The sequence below is a fragment of the Salmo salar genome, chromosome 17, assembly GCF_965601325.2.
Source record: "Salmo salar chromosome 17, fSalSal1, whole genome shotgun sequence".
Classification (NCBI taxonomy): domain Eukaryota; kingdom Metazoa; phylum Chordata; class Actinopteri; order Salmoniformes; family Salmonidae; genus Salmo; species Salmo salar.
In genome coordinates, this window is record NC_138307.1 from 88021619 (window position 1) to 88048118 (window position 26500).

Sequence of the window (26500 nt, forward strand, 5' to 3'; positions counted from 1 at the left end):
CACTTTCTGATTGGCTGGTTTTCATTGTGCCAAAGGTTTTTTTTAATAGTCATCTCTTGCCGTTGACTCCAGGTTTGGTTGTAGTTCTCTGTCTCGCCACCAGATGGGAGTGTTGCTGTAATTCCAGGTTTGGTTGTAGTTCTCTGTCTCGCCACCAGATGGGAGTGTTGCTGTAATTCCAGGTTTGGTTGTAGTTCTCTGTCTCGCCACCAGATGGGAGTGTTGCTGTAATTCCAGGTTTGGTTGTAGTTCTCTGTCTCGCCACCAGATGGGAGTGTTGCTGTAATTCCTCCATGTTACCACCAGATGGTGGTAGTGTTGCTGTAATTCCAGGTTTGGTTGTAGTTCTGTCTCGCCACCAGATGGTGGTAGTGTTGCTGTAGTTTTCCATCTCACCACTGGGTTGTAGTGGTGTCAGTCAGGGCCTGATGCAGGAAGGCACTTCGTAGGGAGGACTGGAGCTCTGATCTGCTATGTCATCAAGATGGGCTTCTGTCTCACCTCCAGGATATCTGATGACAAGACAACAACAGAATCAGTCAGCAGTGTACGTCAATACTGTCATTTACACAACAGGGAAAGTCCATAATGGCTCCCTATTCTCTAGATGGGAGGATCCTAGCCGTGCCCCTTGGAGCATGTGCAGACCAGCTCGCTGTTGTGTTTTTCTGACATTTTTAATCTCCCTCTAGCTCGGGCTGTTCTCCCCACCTGCTTTAAGATGTCCACCATCGTGCTGCTGCCCAAGGAAGGGAAAGTTACTGAATGACTACTGACCAGTAACACTCTACGTCCTTCATCATGAAGTGCATAGAGAGACTAGTCAAAGACCATATCACCTCCTCCCTCCCCGACACACTCTCCAATTCGTCTACTGCCCCGACAGATTCACGGACGACGCCATCACCACTGCACTGCCCTCACCCACCTGGACCAGGGGAACACACATGTCAGAATGCTGTTCATTGACTACAGCTCGACCTTCAATACCACAGCGCCCTCCAAGCTCCCGGCCCTGGGTCTGAACTCCTCCCTACGCAACTGGGTCCAACTCCATCACCAAGTTCCCTGACGACGCGACAGTAGTAGACCCGATTACCAACGACGACCAGACGGCCTACAGAGAGGAGGTAGGCACTCTGACGGCGTGGCGCCAGGTAAACAACCTCTCCCTCAACGTTAGCAAAAAACAACAGAGTTGATTGTGGAGGAACCAGGCTGGGAACGCCCCCACCCTCATCAACGAGGCCCGTCGTGGAGACTGTCAAAAAACTTAAAGCTCCTCGGCGTACACATCTCTGAGGAGCTAAAATGTTCAAACTACGGTGTTTTACAGGAGCACCATCGAGAGCATACTGTCAGGCTGCATCGAAGTGTTTTACAGGAGCATTTTTTGTTTGTTTGTGGGTCTTGACCTGAGGTGATAGGGAACCATTAGGGACTGAGTGTGGGGGTCTTGACCTGAGGTGAAAGGGAACCATTAGGGACTGAGTGTGGGGGTCTTGACCTGAGGTGAAAGGGAACCATTAGGGACTGATAGTGTGGGGGTCTTGACCTGAGGTGAAAGGGAACCATTAGGGACTGATAGTGTGGGGGTCTTGACCTGAGGGAATAGGGAACCATTAGGGACTGAGTGTGGGGGTCTTGACCTGAGGTGAAAGGGAACCATTAGGGACTGATAGTGTGGGGGTCTTGACCTGAGGGAATAGGGAACCATTAGGGACTGAGTGTGGGGGTCTTGACCTGAGGTGAAAGGGAACCATTAGGGACTGATAGTGTGGGGGTCTTGACCTGAGGGAATGGGACTGAGTGTGGGGGTCTTGACCTGAGGTGAAAGGGAACCATTAGGGACTGATAGTGTGGGGGTCTTGACCTGAGGGAATAGGTAATAGGGAACCATTGGGGACTGAGTGTAGGGAACCATTGGGGACTGATAGTGTGGGGGTCTTGACCTGAGGGAATAGGGAACCATTAGGGACTGATAGTGTGGGGGTCTTGACCTGAGGGAATAGGGAACCATTAGGGACTGATAGTGTGGGGGTCTTGACCTGAGGTGATAGGGAACCATTAGGGACTGATAGTGTGGGGGTCTTGACCTGAGGGAATAGGTAATAGGGAACCATTAGGGACTGATAGTGTGTGGGTCTTGACCTGAGGGCATAGGGAACCAATGGGGACTGATAGTGTGGGGTCTTGACCTGAGGGAATAGGGAATAGGGAACCATTGGGGACTGATAGTGTGGGGGTCTTGACCTGAGGAGGGAACCATTGGGGACTGATAGTGTGGGGGTCTTGACCTGAGGTGATAGGGAATAGGGAACCATTGGGGACTGATAGTGTGGGGGTGGGACTGATAGTGTGGGGGTCTTGACCTGAGGGCATAGGGAATAGGGAACCATTGGGGACTGATAGTGTGGGGGTCTTGACCTGAGGGGATAGGGAACCATTAGGGACTGATAGTGTGGGGGTCTTGACCGGGTGAGGGAATAGGGAACCATTAGGGACTGATAGTGTGGGGGTCTTGACCTGAGGGAATAGTGAACCATTGGGGACTGATAGTGTGGGGGTCTTGACCTGAGGGCATAGTGAACCATTAGGGACTGATGGTTTGTGGGTCTTGACCTGAGGTGATTCGGTGCAGCGGCAGGGTGACGTAGGTCAGGTGGGAGTAAAGCAGGAAGTACTCCTCTGTCCGGTTCAGTTTGAGCCAAGACCCCACCAGGGAGCGTCCTGTACCCGACAGGGAGCGAGACCGCAGGTTGGACTGGTTACACAGGTCTGCATGGGGTCACATGATCCAGGTTATACACTCTCTGTCCAACACATCCAGGTTATACACTCTCTCTCTGCAACACATCCAGGTTAAACACTCTCTCTCTGCAACACATCCAGGTTATACACTCTCTCTCTCTCTCTCTCCAAAACATCCAGGTTATACACTCTCTCTCTCCAACACAACCAGGTTATACACTCTCTCTCTGCAACACATCCAGGTTATACACTCTCTCTCTCTCTTCAACACATCCAGGTTATACACTCTCTCTCTCTCTTCAACACATCCAGGTTATACACTCTCGCTCTCTTCAACACATCCAGGTTATACACTCTCTCTCTGCAACACATCCAGGTTATACACTCTGCAACACATCCAGGTTATACACTCTCTCTCTCTCTCTCCAAAACATCCAGGTTATACACTCTCTCTCTCTCTCTTCAACACATCCAGGTTATACACTCTCTCTCTCTCTCTGCAACACATCCAGGTTATACACTCTCTCTCTCTCTGCAACACATCCAGGTTATACACTCTCTCTCTGCAACACATCCAGGTTATAAACTCTCTCTCTCCAAAACATCCAGGTTATACACTCTCTCTCTCTCTTCAACACATCCAGGTTATACACTCTCTCTCTCTCTCTGCAACACATCCAGGTTATACACTCTCTCTCTCTCTGCAACACATCCAGGTTATACACCCTCTCTCTCTCCAACACATCCAGGTTATACACTCTCTCTCTCTCTCTCTCCTCTGCAACACATCCAGGTTATACACTCTCTCTCTCTCTCTTCAACACATCCAGGTTATACTCTCTCTCTGCAACACATCCAGGTTATACTCTCTCTCTGCAACACATCCAGGTTATACACTCTCTCTCTCTCTCTCTCTCTGCAACACATCCAGGTTATACACTCTCTCTTCAACACATCCAGGTTATACACTCTCTCTCTCTGCAACACATCCAGGTTACACTCTCTCTCTCTCTCTGCAACACATCCAGGTTATACACTCTCTCTCTCTCTGCAACACATCCAGGTTATACACTCTCGCTCTCTTCAACACATCCAGGTTATACACTCTCTCTCTGCAACACATCCAGGTTATACACTCTGCAACACATCCAGGTTATACACTCTCTCTCTCTCTCTCCAAAACATCCAGGTTATACACTCTCTCTCTCTCTCTTCAACACATCCAGGTTATACACTCTCTCTCTCTCTCTGCAACACATCCAGGTTATACACTCTCTCTCTCTGCAACACATCCAGGTTATACACTCTCTCTCTGCAACACATCCAGGTTATAAACTCTCTCTCTCCAAAACATCCAGGTTATACACTCTCTCTCTCTCTTCAACACATCCAGGTTATACACTCTCTCTCTCTCTCTGCAACACATCCAGGTTATACACTCTCTCTCTCTCTGCAACACATCCAGGTTATACACCCTCTCTCTCTCCAACACATCCAGGTTATACACTCTCTCTCTCTCTCTCTGCAACACATCCAGGTTATACACTCTCTCTCTCTCTCTTCAACACATCCAGGTTATACTCTCTCTCTGCAACACATCCAGGTTATACTCTCTCTCTGCAACACATCCAGGTTATACACTCTCTCTCTCTCTCTCTCTCTCTCTCTGCAACACATCCAGGTTATACACTCTCTCTTCAACACATCCAGGTTATACACTCTCTCTCTCTGCAACACATCCAGGTTACACTCTCTCTCTCTCTCTGCAACACATCCAGGTTATACACTCTCTCTCTCTCTGCAACACATCCAGGTTATACACTCTCTCTCTCTCTCTCTCTGCAACACATCCAGGTTATACACTCTCTCTCTCTTCAACACATCCAGGTTATACACTCTCTCTCTCTGCAACACATCCAGGTTATACACACTCTCTCTCTCCAACACATCCAGGTTATACACTCTCTCTCTCTCTCTCTCTGCAACACATCCAGGTTATACACTCTCTCTCTCTCTTCAACACATCCAGGTTATACACTCTCTCTCTCTGCAACACATCCAGGTTATACACTCTCTCTCTCTCTCTCTCTGCAACACATCCAGGTTATACACTCTCTCTCTCTTCAACACATCCAGGTTATACACTCTCTCTCTCTGCAACACATCCAGGTTATACACACTCTCTCTCTCCAACACATCCAGGTTATACACTCTCTCTCTCTCTCTCTCTCTCTCTCTGCAACACATCCAGGTTATACTCTCTCTCTCTCTCTTCAACACATCCAGGTTATACACTCTCTCTCTCTGCAACACATCCAGGTTATACACTCTCTCTCTCTCTCTCTCTCTCTCTGCAACACATCCAGGTTATACACTCTCTCTCTCTCTTCAACACATCCAGGTTATACTCTCTCTCTGCAACACATCCAGGTTATACACTCTCTCTCTCTCTCTCTCTCTCTCTGCAACACATCCAGGTTATACACTCTCTCTCTCTCTCTTCAACACATCCAGGTTATACACACTCTCTCTCCAACACATCCAGGTTATACACACTCTCTCTCTCCAACACATCCAGGTTATACACTCTCTCTCTCTCTGCAACACATCCAGGTTATACACTCTCTCTCTCTCTCTTCAACACATCCAGGTTATACTCTCTCTCTGCAACACATCCAGGTTATACTCTCTCTCTGCCTCTCTCTCTGCAACACATCCAGGTTATACTCTCTCTCTCTCTCTGCAACACATCCAGGTTATACACTCTCTCTCTCTCTCTCTCTCTCTTCAACACATCCAGGTTATACACACTCTCTCTCCAACACATCCAGGTTATACACACTCTCTCTCTCCAACACATCCAGGTTATACACTCTCTCTCTCTCTCTCTGCAACACATCCAGGTTAAACACACTCTCTCTCTGCAACACATCCAGGTTATACTCTCTCTCTGCAACACATCCAGGTTATTCTCTCTCTCTCTCTGCAACACATCCAGGTTATACACTCTCTCTCTCCAACACATCCAGGTTATAATATGTTGTTACCCTCGTCATCCTCGTCCCTGAAGAACTCTTCACTATCATTGGCTGAGTGACTCTTCTTCATCTCAGTGATGCGGTTCCTGGGGACCTTCCGACGGAGAGAAGGGGAGAAGAACGAGGGGCGGTTCCTCTCCGGGGTGGGAGGGGTGCTGAACGACGTCACCTGACCAAACGGAACACAGACAGCCAATCAGAACAGACCTACTACAGAGAGAACACACAGACAGCCAATCAGAACCAACATACTACAGACGGAACACACAGACAGCCAATCAGAACCAACGTACTACAGAGAGAACACACAGACAGCCAATCAGAACCAACGTACTACAGAGAGCACACACAGACAGCCAATCAGAACAGACCTACTACAGAGAGAACACACAGACAGCCAATCAGAACCAATGTACTACAGAGAGCACACACAGACAGCCAATCAGAACAGACCTACTACAGAGAGACACACAGACAGCCAATCATATACCTGTATAGTATATAACATACTGCCATGTTGTTTAATACACTGTAGTAACAATATAACATACTGCCATGTTTAATACACTGTAGTAACAATATAACATACTGCCATGTTTAATACACTGTAGTAACAATATAACATACTGCCATGTTTAATACACTGCAGTAACAATATAACATACTGCCATGTTTAATACACTGCAGTAACAATATAACATACTGCCATGTTGTTTAATACACTGTAGTAACAATATAACATACTGCCATGTTTAATACACTGCAGTAACAATATAACATACTGCCATGTTTAATACACTGTAGTAACAATATAACATACTGCCATGTTTAATACACTGCAGTAACAATATAACATACTGCCATGTTTAATACACTGTAGTAACAATATAACATACTGCCATGTTTAATACACTGTAGTAACAATATAACATACTGCCATGTTTAATACACTGTAGTAACAATATAACATACTGCCATGTTTAATACACTGTAGTAACAATATAACATACTGCCATGTTTAATACACTGCAGTAACAATATAACATACTGCCATGTTTAATACACTGTAGTAACAATATAACATACTGCCATGTTTAATACACTGCAGTAACAATATAACATACTGCCATGTTTAATACACTGTAGTAACAATATAACATACTGCCATGTTTAATACACTGCAGTAACAATATAACATACTGCCATGTTTAATACACTGCAGTAACAATATAACATACTGCCATGTTTAATACACTGTAGTAACAATATAACATACTGCCATGTTTAATACACTGTAGTAACAATATAACATACTGCCATGTTTAATACACTGTAGTAACAATATAACATACTGCCATGTTTAATACACTGCAGTAACAATATAACATACTGCCATGTTTAATACACTGCAGTAACAATATAACATACTGCCATGTTTAATACACTGTAGTAACAATATAACATACTGCCATGTTGTTTAATACACTGCAGTAACAATATAACATACTGCCATGTTTAATACACTGTAGTAACAATATAACATACTGCCATGTTTAATACACTGCAGTAACAATATAACATACTGCCATGTTTAATACACTGTAGTAACAATATAACATACTGCCATGTTTAATACACTGCAGTAACAATATAACATACTGCCATGTTTAATACACTGCAGTAACAATATAACATACTGCCATGTTTAATACACTGCAGTAACAATATAACATACTGCCATGTTGTTTAATACACTGCAGTAACAATATAACATACTGCCATGTTTAATACACTGCAGTAACAATATAACATACTGCCATGTTTAATACACTGTAGTAACAATATAACATACTGCCATGTTTAATACACTGCAGTAACAATATAACATACTGCCATGTTTAATACACTGTAGTAACAATATAACATACTGCCATGTTTAATACACTGTAGTAACAATATAACATACTGCCATGTTTAATACACTGTAGTAACAATATAACATACTGCCATGTTTAATACACTGCAGTAACAATATAACATACTGCCATGTTTAATACACTGCAGTAACAATATAACATACTGCCATGTTTAATACACTGTAGTAACAATATAACATACTGCCATGTTTAATACACTGCAGTAACAATATAACATACTGCCATGTTGTTTAATACACTGTAGTAACAATATAACATACTGCCATGTTTAATACACTGTAGTAACAATATAACATACTGCCATGTTTAATACACTGCAGTAACAATATAACATACTGCCATGTTTAATACACTGTAGTAACAATATAACATACTGCCATGTTTAATACACTGCAGTAACAATATAACATACTGCCATGTTTAATACACTGCAGTAACAATATAACATACTGCCATGTTTAATACACTGTAGTAACAATATAACATACTGCCATGTTGTTTAATACACTGCAGTAACAATATAACATACTGCCATGTTTAATACACTGTAGTAACAATATAACATACTGCCATGTTTAATACACTGCAGTAACAATATAACATACTGCCATGTTTAATACACTGCAGTAACAATATAACATACTGCCATGTTTAATACACTGTAGTAACAATATAACATACTGCCATGTTTAATACACTGTAGTAACAATATAACATACTGCCATGTTTAATACACTGCAGTAACAATATAACATACTGCCATGTTGTTTAATACACTGCAGTAACAATATAACATACTGCCATGTTTAATACACTGCAGTAACAATATAACATACTGCCATGTTTAATACACTGTAGTAACAATATAACATACTGCCATGTTTAATACACTGCAGTAACAATATAACATACTGCCATGTTTAATACACTGCAGTAACAATATAACATACTGCCATGTTTAATACACTGTAGTAACAATATAACATACTGCCATGTTTAATACACTGCAGTAACAATATAACATACTGCCATGTTTAATACACTGTAGTAACAATATAACATACTGCCATGTTTAATACACTGCAGTAACAATATAACATACTGCCATGTTTAATACACTGTAGTAACAATATAACATACTGCCATGTTTAATACACTGTAGTAACAATATAACATACTGCCATGTTTAATACACTGCAGTAACAATATAACATACTGCCATGTTTAATACACTGCAGTAACAATATAACATACTGCCATGTTTAATACACTGCAGTAACAATATAACATACTGCCATGTTTAATACACTGCAGTAACAATATAACATACTGCCATGTTTAATACACTGTAGTAACAATATAACATACTGCCATGTTTAATACACTGCAGTAACAATATAACATACTGCCATGTTTAATACACTGCAGTAACAATATAACATACTGCCATGTTGTTAATACACTGCAGTAACAATATAACATACTGCCATGTTTAATACACTGTAGTAACAATATAACATACTGCCATGTTTAATACACTGTAGTAACAATATAACATACTGCCATGTTTAATACACTGTAGTAACAATATAACATACTGCCATGTTTAATACACTGTAGTAACAATATAACATACTGCCATGTTTAATACACTGCAGTAACAATATAACATACTGCCATGTTTAATACACTGTAGTAACAATATAACATACTGCCATGTTTAATACACTGTAGTAACAATATAACATACTGCCATGTTTAATACACTGCAGTAACAATATAACATACTGCCATGTGTTAATACACTGCAGTAACAATATAACATACTGCCATGTTTAATACACTGCAGTAACAATATAACATACTGCCATGTTTAATACACTGCAGTAACAATATAACATACTGCCATGTTTAATACACTGCAGTAACAATATAACATACTGCCATGTTTAATACACTGCAGTAACAATATAACATACTGCCATGTTGTTTAATACACTGCAGTAACAATATAACATACTGCCATGTTGTTTAATACACTGCAGTAACAATATAACATACTGCCATGTTTAATACACTGCAGTAACAATATAACATACTGCCATGTTTAATACACTGCAGTAACAATATAACATACTGCCATGTTTAATACACTGTAGTAACAATATAACATACTGCCATGTTTAATACACTGTAGTAACAATATAACATACTGCCATGTTTAATACACTGTAGTAACAATATAACATACTGCCATGTTTAATACACTGTAGTAACAATATAACATACTGCCATGTTTAATACACTGCAGTAACAATATAACATACTGCCATGTTTAATACACTGCAGTAACAATATAACATACTGCCATGTTTAATACACTGCAGTAACAATATAACATACTGCCATGTTTAATACACTGCAGTAACAATATAACATACTGCCATGTTTAATACACTGCAGTAACAATATAACATACTGCCATGTTTAATACACTGCAGTAACAATATAACATACTGCCATGTTTAATACACTGTAGTAACAATATAACATACTGCCATGTTTAATACACTGCAGTAACAATATAACATACTGCCATGTTTAATACACTGCAGTAACAATATAACATACTGCCATGTTTAATACACTGTAGTAACAATATAACATACTGCCATGTTTAATACACTGTAGTAACAATATAACATACTGCCATGTTTAATACACTGTAGTAACAATATAACATACTGCCATGTTTAATACACTGTAGTAACAATATAACATACTGCCATGTTTAATACACTGCAGTAACAATATAACATACTGCCATGTTTAATACACTGTAGTAACAATATAACATACTGCCATGTTGTTAATACACTGCAGTAACAATATAACATACTGCCATGTTTAATACACTGTAGTAACAATATAACATACTGCCATGTTTAATACACTGCAGTAACAATATAACATACTGCCATGTTTAATACACTGTAGTAACAATATAACATACTGCCATGTTTAATACACTGCAGTAACAATATAACATACTGCCATGTTTAATACACTGCAGTAACAATATAACATACTGCCATGTTTAATACACTGCAGTAACAATATAACATACTGCCATGTTGTTTAATACACTGCAGTAACAATATAACATACTGCCATGTTTAATACACTGCAGTAACAATATAACATACTGCCATGTTTAATACACTGTAGTAACAATATAACATACTGCCATGTTTAATACACTGCAGTAACAATATAACATACTGCCATGTTTAATACACTGTAGTAACAATATAACATACTGCCATGTTTAATACACTGTAGTAACAATATAACATACTGCCATGTTTAATACACTGTAGTAACAATATAACATACTGCCATGTTTAATACACTGTAGTAACAATATAACATACTGCCATGTTTAATACACTGCAGTAACAATATAACATACTGCCATGTTTAATACACTGCAGTAACAATATAACATACTGCCATGTTTAATACACTGCAGTAACAATATAACATACTGCCATGTTTAATACACTGCAGTAACAATATAACATACTGCCATGTTTAATACACTGCAGTAACAATATAACATACTGCCATGTTTAATACACTGCAGTAACAATATAACATACTGCCATGTTGTTTAATACACTGTAGTAACAATATAACATACTGCCATGTTTAATACACTGTAGTAACAATATAACATACTGCCATGTTTAATACACTGCAGTAACAATATAACATACTGCCATGTTTAATACACTGTAGTAACAATATAACATACTGCCATGTTTAATACACTGTAGTAACAATATAACATACTGCCATGTTTAATACACTGCAGTAACAATATAACATACTGCCATGTTGTTTAATACACTGTAGTAACAATATAACATACTGCCATGTTTAATACACTGCAGTAACAATATAACATACTGCCATGTTTAATACACTGCAGTAACAATATAACATACTGCCATGTTGTTTAATACACTGCAGTAACAATATAACATACTGCCATGTTTAATACACTGTAGTAACAATATAACATACTGCCATGTTTAATACACTGTAGTAACAATATAACATACTGCCATGTTTAATACACTGTAGTAACAATATAACATACTGCCATGTTTAATACACTGTAGTAACAATATAACATACTGCCATGTTTAATACACTGTAGTAACAATATAACATACTGCCATGTTTAATACACTGCAGTAACAATATAACATACTGCCATGTTGTTTAATACACTGCAGTAACAATATAACATACTGCCATGTTTAATACACTGCAGTAACAATATAACATACTGCCATGTTTAATACACTGCAGTAACAATATAACATACTGCCATGTTTAATACACTGTAGTAACAATATAACATACTGCCATGTTGTTTAATACACTGTAGTAACAATATAACATACTGCCATGTTTAATACACTGTAGTAACAATATAACATACTGCCATGTTTAATACACTGTAGTAACAATATAACATACTGCCATGTTTAATACACTGTAGTAACAATATAACATACTGCCATGTTTAATACACTGCAGTAACAATATAACATACTGCCATGTTTAATACACTGTAGTAACAATATAACATACTGCCATGTTTAATACACTGCAGTAACAATATAACATACTGCCATGTTTAATACACTGTAGTAACAATATAACATACTGCCATGTTTAATACACTGCAGTAACAATATAACATACTGCCATGTTTAATACACTGTAGTAACAATATAACATACTGCCATGTTTAATACACTGCAGTAACAATATAACATACTGCCATGTTTAATACACTGCAGTAACAATATAACATACTGCCATGTTGTTTAATACACTGCAGTAACAATATAACATACTGCCATGTTTAATACACTGTAGTAACAATATAACATACTGCCATGTTTAATACACTGCAGTAACAATATAACATACTGCCATGTTGTTTAATACACTGCAGTAACAATATAACATACTGCCATGTTTAATACACTGCAGTAACAATATAACATACTGCCATGTTTAATACACTGCAGTAACAATATAACATACTGCCATGTTTAATACACTGCAGTAACAATATAACATACTGCCATGTTTAATACACTGCAGTAACAATATAACATACTGCCATGTTGTTTAATACACTGCAGTAACAATATAACATACTGCCATGTTTAATACACTGTAGTAACAATATAACATACTGCCATGTTTAATACACTGTAGTAACAATATAACATACTGCCATGTTTAATACACTGTAGTAACAATATAACATACTGCCATGTTTAATACACTGCAGTAACAATATAACATACTGCCATGTTGTTTAATACACTGCAGTAACAATATAACATACTGCCATGTTTAATACACTGCAGTAACAATATAACATACTGCCATGTTGTTTAATACACTGCAGTAACAATATAACATACTGCCATGTTTAATACACTGCAGTAACAATATAACATACTGCCATGTTTAATACACTGCAGTAACAATATAACATACTGCCATGTTTAATACACTGCAGTAACAATATAACATACTGCCATGTTTAATACACTGCAGTAACAATATAACATACTGCCATGTTGTTTAATACACTGTCAGTAACAATATAACATACTGCCATGTTTAATACACTGCAGTAACAATATAACATACTGCCATGTTTAATACACTGCAGTAACAATATAACATACTGCCATGTTTAATACACTGCAGTAACAATATAACATACTGCCATGTTGTTCAATACACTGCTAGTAACAATATAACATACTGCCATGTTGTCCTCTCAATACACTGCAGTAACAATATAACATACTGCCATGTTTAATACACTGTAGTAACAATATAACATACTGCCATGTTTAATACACTGTAGTAACAATATAACATACTGCCATGTTTAATACACTGCAGTAACAATATAACATACTGCCATGTTTAATACACTGCAGTAACAATATAACATACTGCCATGTTTAATACACTGCAGTAACAATATAACATACTGCCATGTTGTTTAATACACTGCAGTAACAATATAACATACTGCCATGTTGTTTAATACACTGCAGTAACAATATAACATACTGCCATGTTGTTTAATACACTGCAGTAACAATATAACATACTGCCATGTTGTTTAATACACTGCAGTAACAATATAACATACTGCCATGTTTAATACACTGCAGTAACAATATAACATACTGCCATGTTTAATACACTGCAGTAACAATATAACATACTGCCATGTTTAATACACTGCAGTAACAATATAACATACTGCCATGTTTAATACACTGTAGTAACAATATAACATACTGCCATGTTTAATACACTGTAGTAACAATATAACATACTGCCATGTTTAATACACTGTAGTAACAATATAACATACTGCCATGTTTAATACACTGCAGTAACAATATAACATACTGCCATGTTTAATACACTGTAGTAACAATATAACATACTGCCATGTTTAATACACTGCAGTAACAATATAACATACTGCCATGTTTAATACACTGCAGTAACAATATAACATACTGCCATGTTTAATACACTGCAGTAACAATATAACATACTGCCATGTTTAATACACTGCAGTAACAATATAACATACTGCCATGTTTAATACACTTCAGTCATTCCATTCTATCGTAGCTCCAGAAGAACCGAGTTAAATCCAGTCTCTGATGTCCACAACTCTAGAGGACATCACACTAAACCTCAGTTAAATCCAGTCTCTGATGTCCACAACTCTAGAGGACATCACACTAAACCTCAGTTAAATCCAGTCTCTGATGTCCACAACTCTAGAGGACATCACACTAAACCTCAGTTAAATCCAGTCTCTGATGTCCACAACTCTAGAGGACATCACACTAAACCTCAGTTAAATCCAGTCTCTGATGTCCACAACTCTAGAGGACAACACACTAAACCTCAGTTAAATCCAGTCTCTGATGTCCACAACTCTAGAGGACATCACACTAAACCTCAGTTAAATCCAGTCTCTGATGTCCACAACTCTAGAGGACATCACACTAAACCTCAGTTAAATCCAGTCTCTGATGTCCACAACTCTAGAGGACAACACACTAAACCTCAGTTAAATCCAGTCTCTGATGTCCACAACTCTAGAGGACAACACACTAAACCTCAGTTAAATCCAGTCTCTGATGTCCACAACTCTAGAGGACATCACACTAAACCTCAGTTAAATCCAGTCTCTGATGTCCACAACTCTAGAGGACAACACACTAAACCTCAGTTAAATCCAGTCTCTGATGTCCACAACTCTAGAGGACATCACACTAAACCTCAGTTAAATCCAGTCTCTGATGTCCACAACTCTAGAGGACATCACACTAAACCTCAGTTAAATCCAGTCTCTGATGTCCACAACTCTAGAGGACATCACACTACACCTCAGTTAAATCCAGTCTCTGATGTCCACAACTCTAGAGGACATCACACTAAACCTCAGTTAAATCCAGTCTCTGATGTCCACAACTCTAGAGGACAACACACTAAACCTCAGTTAAATCCAGTCTCTGATGTCCACAACTCTAGAGGACAACACACTAAACCTCAGTTAAATCCAGTCTCTGATGTCCACAACTCTAGAGGACATCACACTAAACCTCAGTTAAATCCAGTCTCTGATGTCCACAACTCTAGAGGACATCACACTAAACCTCAGTTAAATCCAGTCTCTGATGTCCACAACTCTAGAGGACATCACACTACACCTCAGTTAAATCCAGTCTCTGATGTCCACAACTCTAGAGGACATCACACTAAACCTCAGTTAAATCCAGTCTCTGATGTCCACAACTCTAGAGGACAACACACTAAACCTCAGTTAAATCCAGTCTCTGATGTCCACAACTCTAGAGGACATCACACTAAACCTCAGTTAAATGGGGACAGAACCTCAGGACATACAGAACCTCAGTTAAATGGGGACAGAACCTCAGGACATACAGAACCTCAGGACATACAGAACCTCAGTTAAAGGGGAACAGAACCTCAGGACATACAGAACCTCAGTTAAAGGGGGACAGAACCTCAGGACATACAGAACCTCAGTTAAAGGGGAACAGAACCTCAGGACATACAGAACCTCAGTTAAATGGGGACAGAACCTCAGGACATACAGAACCTCAGGACATACAGAACCTCAGTTAAAGGGGGACAGAACCTCAGTTAAAGGGGGACAGAACCTCAGCCACACACACACACACACACACACACACACACACACGCGTTACAGAAAAGCAGTGTGTTCCAGCCAGCTATCTGCATGTCCATTCCTGGGCTCTTTCATAACATGTTGGATATTCTGGGGGTCATTTCTCAGGTGTGATTATGAAACCATTTTCCCTCCATGTATATCTATGTACACCTGAGAACATGGAATGTTGTGATTCTACAGTAATGCTGTCCCAGCCCTCTGGTCCAGCGTCCCGACCCTCCGGCCTAGCCGACGGCCAGCGTCCCGACCCTCCGGCCTAGCCGACGGCCAGCGTCCCGACCCTCCGGCCTAGCCGACGGCCAGCGTCCCGACCCTCCGGCCTAGCCGACGGCCAGCGTCCCGACCCTCCGGCCTAGCCGACGGCCAGCGTCCCGACCCTCCGGCCTAGCCGACGGTTAGCGTCCCGACCCTCCGGCCTAGCCGACGGTTAGCGTCCCGACCCTCCGGCCTAGCCGACGGCCAGCGTCCCTAGCCGACGGTTAGCGTCCCGACCCTCCGGTCTAGCCGACGGCCAGCGTCCCGACCCTCCGGTCTAGCCGACGGCCAGCGTCCCGACCCTCCGGTCTAGCCGACGGCCAGCGTCCCGACCCTCCGGCCTAGCCGACGGCCAGCGTCCCGACCCTCCGGTCCAGCCGACGGTTAGCGTCCCGACCCTCCGGTCTAGCCGACGGCTAGCGTCCCGACCCTCCGGTCTAGCCGACGGCCAGCGTCCCGACCCTCCGGTCTAGCCGACGGCCAGCGTCCCGACCCTCCGGTCTAGCCGACGGCTAGCGTCGCCCTCAGAACAGCCTCATTTTGTCGGGACATGGACTCTACAAGGTGTAGGAAGCGTTCCACAGGGATGCTGGTCCATGTTGACTCCAATGCTTCCCCACAGTTGTGTCAAGTTGGCTGGATGTCCTTTGGGTGGTGGACCATTCTTGATACAGACGGGGAAACTGTTGAGCGTGAAAAACCCAGCAACGTTGAAGTTCTTGACACAAACCGGTGCACCTGGCACCTACTACCATACCCTGTTCAAAGGAACTTAAATATTTTGTCTTGCTCATTCACCCTCTGAATGGGACATATAAACAATCCATGTCTCAATTGTCTCAAGGTTTAAAAATCCTTCTTTAACATGTCTCCTCCCCTTCATCTACACTGATTGAAGTGGATTTAAGGGACATCAATAAGGGATCATAGCTTTAACCTGGATTCACCTGGTCAGTCTGGAAAAAGCGGGTGTTCTTAATGCTTTATATACATGTGTCCTGACCCTCTCGTGTAGGGGTGTGTGTGTGTGTATCTAACCTTCTTGTGTGTGTGCGTGCCTATCTGTCTACTCTACCCACCCTCTCGAGTGTGTGTGTGTCTAACCCTCTCGTGTAGGGGTGTGTGTGTGTGTGTCTAACCCTCTCGTGTAGGGGTGTGTGTGTGTGTGTGTATCTAACCCTCTCCTGTAGGGGTGTGTGTGTGTGTGTGTGTGTGTGTGTGTGTGTGTGTGTGTGTGTGTGTGTGTGTGTATCTAACCCTCTCCTGTAGGGGGGGGTGTGTGTGTGTGTGTGTGTGTGTGTGTGTGTGTGTGTGTGTGTGTGTGTGTGTATCTAACCCTCTCCTGTAGGGGGGGGTGTGTGTGTGTGTGTGTGTGTGTGTGTGTGTGTGTGTGTGTGTGTGTGTGTGTGTGTGTGTGTGTGTGTGTGTGTGTGTGTGTGTATCTAACCCTCTCCTGTAGGGGTGTGTGTGTGTGTGTGTGTGTGTGTGTGTGTGTGTGTGTGTGTGTGTGTCTCTCTAACCCTCTCGTGTAGGGGGGAGTCCAGGTCCTCCTCCGTGCCGCAGGGGGACGTGTCTCCGGTCGGGACCCTGCTCACCGCCATCTCAGCGTGACCTTTGCCCTGCGGCCCCTTCATCCTGACGAACTCCATGTTGCTGTACTTATAGAAGCCGAACGACATGCGCTGGGCCATCTTAGCCGCCACGCTCACCTACAACACAAACACAACGGGAAGACTTGATACGGCTTGTTCTCAATCTCGTCTTTAACCATCTACTGTCCGTCCTGTGTTTCTCTGTTAGTAATGTCTTGTCCACAAAGTCCTGTGTTTCTCTGTTAGTAATGTCTTGTCCACAAAGTCCTGTGTTTCTCTGTTAGTAATGTCTTGTCCACAAAGTCCTGTGTTTCTCTGTTAGTAATGTCTTGTCCACAAACTACAAAGTCCTGTGTTTCTCTGTTAGTAATGTCTTGTCCACAAAGTCCTGTGTTTCTCTGTTAGTAATGACCGTAAACTACATTTCATCAAGACAATCATAACCAGGTTCCTTCTTTCCACGGTGTTCTGTCTTTATGTAATTCAAGCAGTAAAGTTTCTCACAGCTTGAGGCTGATTTCACAGAATAAACAGAGCATTCAGGAAAGTATTCAGACCCCTTCACTTTTTCCACATTTAGTTACGTTACACAGCCTTGTTCTAAAATGGATTACATTTTTTTTTGTTGTGAAAGTCAGGTTTAAAAAAAATGTGTGCAAAAAATAAAATTAAACAAATACCTTATTTACATAAGTATTCAGACCCCTTGCTATGAGACTCAAAATTGAGTTCAGGTTTATCCTGTTTCCATTGATCATCCTTGAGATGTTTCTACAACTTGTAGTCCACCTGTGATAAATTCAACATGATTTGGAAAGGCACACACCTGTCTATATAAGGTCCCACAGTTGACAGTGCATGTCAGAGCAAAAACCAAGCCATGAGGTCGAAGGAATTGTCCGTAGAGCTCCGAGACAGGATTGTGTCGAGGCACAGATCTGGGGAAGGGTACCAAAACATTTAGGCAGCATTGAAGGTCCCCAAGAACACAGTGGCCTCCATCATTCTTAAATGGAAGAAGTTTGGAACAACCAAGACTCTTCCTAGAGCTGGCCGCCCGGCCAAACTGAGCAATCCTCAGTAAAAGGCACATGACAGCCCTCTTGGAGTTTGCCAAAAGGCACCTGAAGACTCTCAGACCATGAGAAACAAGATTCTCTGGTCTGATGAAACCAAGATTGAACTCTTTGGCCTGAACGCCAAGAGTCACGTCTGGAGGAAACCTGGCAGCATCCGTACGGTGAAGCATGGTGGTGGCAGCATCATGTTGTGGGGATGTTTTTCAGTGGCAGGGACTGGGAGACTAGTCAGGATCGAGGGAAAGATGAACGGAGTAAAGTACAGAGAGATCCTTGATGAAAACCTGCTCCAGATCGCTCAGGACCTCAGACTGGGGGGCGAAGGTTCACCTTCCAACAGGACAACGACCCTAAGCACACAGCCAAGACAACACAGGAGTGTGGCTTCAGGGACAAGTCTCTGAATATTCTTGAGTGGCCCAGCCAGAGTCCAGACTTGAACCCGAGCTAACATCTCTGGAGAGACGTGAAAATAGCTGTGCAGCGACGCTCCCCATCCAACCTGACAGAGCTTGAGAGGATCTGCAGAGAAGAATGAGAGAAACTCCCCAGATACAGGTGTGCCAAGCTTGTAGCGTCAGACACAAGAAGACTCGAGGCTGTAATCACTGCTAAAGGTGCTTCAACAAAGTACTGAGTAAAGGGTCTGAATACTTATGTAAATTTGATATCCGTTTTTTATTACTGACAAATTTGCAAAAATCTATAAAAACCTGTTTTCCTTTGTCATTGTGGTATTGTGTGTATATTGATGAGAATATTATTGTTTTGTTAAATACATTTTAGAATAATGCTGTGACAAATTTTGGGAGAAAATGTCAAGGGGTTTGCAAACTTTCCAAATACACTGTATGGAAATTCTCCAGAGAGGAATTCCCAGATATACTCCAGAGAGGAATCCCCGATATAATCCAGAGAGGAATTCCAGATATACTCCAGAGAGGAATTCCAGAGAGTAATTCCAGATATACTCCAGAGAGGAATTCCAGATATACTCCAGAGAGGAATTCCAGATATACTCCAGAGAGGAATTCCAGAGAGTAATTCCAGATATACTCCAGAGAGGAATTCCAGATATACTCCAGAGAGGAATTCCAGATATACTCCAGAGAGGAATTCCAGAGAGTAATTCCAGATATACTCCAGAGAGGAATTCCAGATATACTCCAGAGAGGAATTCCAGATATACTCCAGAGAGGAATTCCAGATATACTCCAGAGAGGAACTCCAGAGAGGAATTCCAGATATACCCCAGAGAGGAATTCCAGATATACTCCAGAGAGGAATTCCAGATATACTCCAGAGAGGAATTCCAGATATACTCCAGAGAGGAACTCCAGAGAGGAATTCCAGATATACTCCAGAGAGGAATTCCAGATATACTCCAGAGAGGAATTCCAGATATACTCCAGAGAGGAATTCCAGATATACTCCAGAGAGGAATTCCAGAGAGTAATTCCAGATATACTCCAGAGAGGAATTCCAGATATACTCCAGAGAGGAATTCCAGATATACTCCAGAGAGGAATTCCAGATATACTCCAGAGAGGAACTCCAGAGAGGAATTCCAGATATACCCTAGAGAGGAATTTCAGATATACTCCAGAGAGGAATTCCAGATATACTCCAGAGAGGAATTCCAGATATACTCCAGAGAGGAACTCCAGAGAGGAATTCCAGATATACTCCAGAGAGGAATTCCAGATATACTCCAGAGAGTAATTCCAGATATACTCCAGAGAGTAATTCCAGATATACTCCAGAGAGTAATTCCAGATACACTCCGGAGAGTAATTCCAGATATGTGTCTATAGATTAGAGAGACTTACTCTGTTGTCGTAAACCTTCTTTAGAGCTTCGTAGCGGATGGAACCTTGGAAGACCACTCCTTGGAACGTGTTGCTCTTATCACTGGCTACCAACTCCACACACACCATCTCCCCCTCTCCTACCGTCATGTCACAGAACACCTAGAGAGAGAGACAGAGGGAGAGAGAGAGACAGAGAGAGAGAGAGGTAGAGGGAGAGAGACACAGAGAGAGAGAGAGACAGAGACACAGAGAGAGAGAGAGAGACAGAGAGAGAGAGAGAGAGACAGAGAGAGAGAGAGAGAGAGAGAGAGAGAGACACAGAGAGAGAGAGAGAGACAGAGAGAGAGAGAGAGACAGAGACACAGAGAGAGAGAGAGAGAGAGAGAGAGAGAGAGAGAGAGAGAGAGAGAGACAGAGAGAGAGAGAGAGAGACACAGAGAGAGAGAGAGAGAGAGAGAAGAGAGAGAGACAGAGAGAGAGAGAGAGAGAGAGAGAGACAGAGAGAGAGAGACACAGACAGAGAGAGAGAGAGAGAGAGAGACACAGACAGAGAGAGAGAGAGACACACAGACAGAGAGAGAGAGAGACACACAGACAGAGAGAGAGAGAGACACACAGACAGAGAGAGAGAGAGACACAGAGACACAGAGAGAGATGCACATGTTAGAACAGCGATTCTCAACTGGTGGTGTCGCGACCCAAATTTGGGTCTTGGGAGATTCTGAATGGGTCGCGGGTAACTAATGAATTTATCCTCTGCAGCAGAGGTAACTCTGGTAACTAATGAATTTATCCTCTGCAGCAGAGGTAACTCTGGTAACTCTAATGAATTTATTGAGCTCATCTCCCTGGGGCCCCTATTGGACGCCCCCCCCCCCCCCCCCCCCCCCCGCCAGTCAATCACAACCTGTCAGGTTCCTGATTGGGCTGGGGAGGAGGAAGAGGGAGGGAGGAGGGGAGGAGGGCGGTTGTCACGGTTACCTCCTCGAAGTTGTCAATCATGAAGAAGATGTTGGGGTAGCTCATCTTAGACTCCTCCCCTTTACTGTCCATGGCGTGTTTACTTGGCGACGCATACACTTGCTGTGATGAGAGAGAGATGGAGAGAGAGAGAGAGAGACAGAGAGAGACAGAGAGAAAGGGAGAAAGGGAGAGCGAGAGAAAGACAGGTGAAGAGAGAGAAATCGGTGAAGAGAGAGGGGAAGAGAGAAATCGCGAGAGAGAGAGAGAGAGAGTTAGTGGGTCAGGTTCTGTGGAGGCCCATCTATACACAGCTACATTAGTAGATGTATTCCTATGGGATGTAGTCTGAAGAGTCCTGTCTCTTACCTGAGACTTCTTCCTGTGAATGTGGATGTCTCCTGCATCTGAGCGCGTGCAGACGGCACACGTCACCACATAGTCCAGCTGATAGGAAGGAAAAAAGGAGAGAGAGGTCATGAATTTGGTTTTATCCAACCATATTCTGAACGAGGGTTTCCTGGAAAATTACAAGTGGACGGGAGGCGGCCCGTTCAGGGTCGGACCTGGATAGTACTGGGACGGGAGGCGGCCCGTTCAGGGTCGGACCTGGATAGTACTGGGACGGGAGGCGGCCCGTTCAGGGTCGGGTCTGGATAGTACTGGGACGGGAGGCGGCCCGTTCGGGGTCGGACCTGGATAGTACTGGGACGGGAGGCGGCCCGTTCAGGGTCGGAACTGGATAGTACTGGGACGGGAGGCGGCCCGTTCAGGGTCGGGTCTGGATAGTACTGGGACGGGAGGCGGCCCGTTCAGGGTCGGACCTGGATAGTACTGGGACGGGAGATGGCCCGTTCAGGGTCGGAACTGGATAGTACTGGGACGGGAGGCGGCCCGTTCAGGGTCGGGTCTGGATAGTACTGGGACGGGAGGCGGCCCGTTCAGGGTCGGGTCTGGATAGTACTGGGACGGGAGGCGGCCCGTTCAGGGTCGGGTCTGGATAGTACTGGGACGGGAGGCGGCCCGTTCAGGGTCGGGTCTGGATAGTACTGGGACGGGAGGCGGCCCGTTCAGGGTCGGGCCTGGATAGTACTGGGACGTTGTTGTTGTTGTCTTGTTGTCATACCAACCTTCATTAAGATCAGATTCAGGTAAACACTCTCCTCCCAGTCGATGTCAGGTTCCCCTAAACCTGGAAGCTTCTTAGAGTCTCTCCTGTACACCTCCACATCTACCTGGAATAAACAGACACATTATGGAATCATATTCCACCTGGAATAAACAGACACATTATGGAATCATATTCCACATCTACCTGGAATAAACAGACACATTATGGAATCATATTCCACCTGGAATAAACAGACACATTATGGAATCATATTCCACATCTACCTGGAATAAACAGACACATTATGGAATCATATTCCACATCTACCTGGAATAAACAGACACATTATGGAATCATACTCCACATCTACCTGGAATAAACAGAAACATTATGGAATCATATTCCACATCTACCTGGAATAAACAGACACATTATAGAATCATATTCCACCTCTACCTGGAATAAACAGACACATTATGGAATCATATTCCACCTCTACCTGGAATAAACAGACACATTATGGAATCATATTCCACATCTACCTGGAATAAACAGACACATTATGGAATCATATTCCACCTGGAATATACACACACATTATAGAATCATATTCCACATCTACCTGGAATAAACAGACACATTATAGAATCATATTCCACATCTACCTGGAATAAACAGACACATTATGGAATCATATTCCACATCTACCTGGAATATACAGACATATTATAGAATCATATTCCACCTGGAATAAACAGACACATTATAGAATCATATTCCACCTGGAATATACAGACACATTATAGAATCATATTCCACCTGGAATATACAGACACATTATAGAATCATATTCCACCTGGAACACACAGACACATTATAGAATCATATTCCACCTGGAACACACAGACACATTATAGAATCATATTCCACCTGGAACACACAGACACATTATAGAATCATATTCCACCTGGAATACACAGACACATTATAGAATCATATTCCACCTGGAATACACAGACACATTATAGAATCATATTCCACCTGGAATACACAGACACATTATAGAATCATATTCTACCTGGAATACACAGACACATTATAGAATCATATTCCACCTGGAATACACAGACACATTATAGAATCATATTCCACCTGGAATATACAGACACATTATGGAATCATATTCCACCTCTACCTGGAATAAACAGACACATTATAGAATCATATTCCACCTCTACCTGGAATAAACAGACACATTATAGAATCATATTCCACCTCTACCTGGAATAAACAGACACATTATAGAATCATATTCCACCTGGAATATACAGACACATTATAGAATCATATTCCACATCTACCTGGAATAAACAGACACATTATAGAATCATATTCCACATCTACCTGGAATATACAGACACATTATAGAATCATATTCCACCTGGAATATACAGACACATTATAGAATCATATTCCACCTGGAATATACAGACACATTATAGAATCATATTCCACCTCCACCTGGAATATACAGACATATTATAGAATCATATTCCACCTGGAATAAACAGACACATTATAGAATCATATTCCACCTGGAATAAACAGACACATTATAGAATCATATTCCACCTGGAATAAACAGACACATTATAGAATCATATTCCACCTGGAATAAACAGACACATTATAGAATAATATTCCACCTGGAATATACATACACATTATAGAAACATATTCAACCTCAACCTGGAAAAAACAGACATGAAAATTCCACTGATTTATTCCACCTGCAATACACAACACAACACAGCCCGTCACTAGAGGAACACTAATCTCTTTCCTGCTGTCTTCCAGTGTGATGATCATATAGTCCATCTGTATAGAAACGTCCTGATGCAGCACACAGTGTGTATGTTAAAATCAACCTTGGATAAACTCCAGGATAGAGCTCCTTTCCTCAGCTACATCTCACCCTTCAACGACCCCCAGCCACATCCCACACACATCCCACACACACACACACACACACACACACACACACACACACACACACACACACACACACACACACACACACACACACACACACACACACACACACACACACACACACAGAGAGAGAGAGTAACCAGGAACAGAACCAATACCCAGGTCTCTACTGTTATACTGTAACCAGGAACAGAACCAATACCCAGGTCTCTACTGTTATGCTGTAACCAGGAACAGAACCAATACCCAGGTCTCTACTGTTATACTGTAACCAGGAACAGAACCAATACCCAGGTCTCTACTGTTATACTGTAACCAGGAACAGAACCAATACCCAGGTCTCTACTGTTATACTGTAACCAGGAACAGAACCAATACCCAGGTCTCTACTGTTACACTGTAACCAGGAACAGAACCAATACCCAGGTCTCTACTGTTATGCTGTAACCAGGAACAGAACCAATACCCAGGTCTCTACTGTAACCAGGAACAGAACCAATACCCAGGTCTCTACTGTTATGCTGTAACCAGGAACAGAACCAATACCCAGGTCTCTACTGTAACCAGGAACAGAACCAATACCCAGGTCTCTACTGTTATGCTGTAACCAGGAACAGAACCAATACCCAGGTCTCTACTGTTATGCTGTAACCAGGAACAGAACCAATACCCAGGTCTCTACTGTTATGCTGTAACCAGGAACAGAACCAATACCCAGGTCTCTACTGTTATGCTGTAACCAGGAACAGAACCAATACCCAGGTCTCTACTGTTATACTGTAACCAGGAACAGAACCAATACCCAGGTCTCTACTGTTATGCTGTAACCAGGAACAGAACCAATACCCAGGTCTCTACTGTTATACTGTAACCAGGAACAGAACCAATACCCAGGTCTCTACTGTTATGCTGTAACCAGGAACAGAACCAATACCCAGGTCTCTACTGTTATACTGTAACCAGGAACAGAACCAATACCCAGGTCTCTACTGTAACCAGGAACAGAACCAATACCCAGGTCTCTACTGTTATGCTGTAACCAGGAACAGAACCAATACCCAGGTCTCTACTGTAACCAGGAACAGAACCAATACCCAGGTCTCTACTGTTATGCTGTAACCAGGAACAGAACCAATACCCAGGTCTCTACTGTTATACTGTAACCAGGAACAGAACCAATACCCAGGTCTCTACTGTTATGCTGTAACCAGGAACAGAACCAATACCCAGGTCTCTACTGTTATACTGTAACCAGGAACAGAACCAATACCCAGGTCTCTACTGTTATGCTGTAACCAGGAACAGAACCAATACCCAGGTCTCTACTGTAACCAGGAACAGAACCAATACCCAGGTCTCTACTGTTATGCTGTAACCAGGAACAGAACCAATACCCAGGTCTCTACTGTTATACTGTAACCAGGAACAGAACCAATACCCAGGTCTCTACTGTTATGCTGTAACCAGGAACAGAACCAATACCCAGGTCTCTACTGTTATACTGTAACCAGGAACAGAACCAATACCCAGGTCTCTACTGTTATACTGTAACCAGGAACAGAACCAATACCCAGGTCTCTACTGTTATACTGTAACCAGGAACAGAACCAATACC

The 26500-nt window shown here is 42.0% G+C and overlaps 1 protein-coding gene across 1 annotated transcript in view; it reads right to left on the reverse strand.

Moving 5' to 3' along the window:
- Positions 1-26500, reverse strand: part of LOC106594004 (uncharacterized protein KIAA0930 homolog) — a 92191-nt gene that overhangs the window by 2144 nt on the left and 63547 nt on the right. The window contains exons 3-10 of the mRNA XM_082964360.1: positions 22913-23017; positions 22152-22229; positions 21804-21905; positions 20841-20981; positions 17861-18049; positions 5799-5958; positions 2623-2778; positions 1-512 (exon numbers count right to left, since the gene is read on the reverse strand). The exon at positions 1-512 is cut by the window's left edge and continues 2144 nt beyond it. Coding sequence (XP_082820486.1) covers positions 472-512; positions 2623-2778; positions 5799-5958; positions 17861-18049; positions 20841-20981; positions 21804-21905; positions 22152-22229; positions 22913-23017 — 972 coding nt within the window. The 3' untranslated portion in view covers positions 1-471. The remainder of the gene's footprint in view (positions 513-2622; positions 2779-5798; positions 5959-17860; positions 18050-20840; positions 20982-21803; positions 21906-22151; positions 22230-22912; positions 23018-26500) is intronic.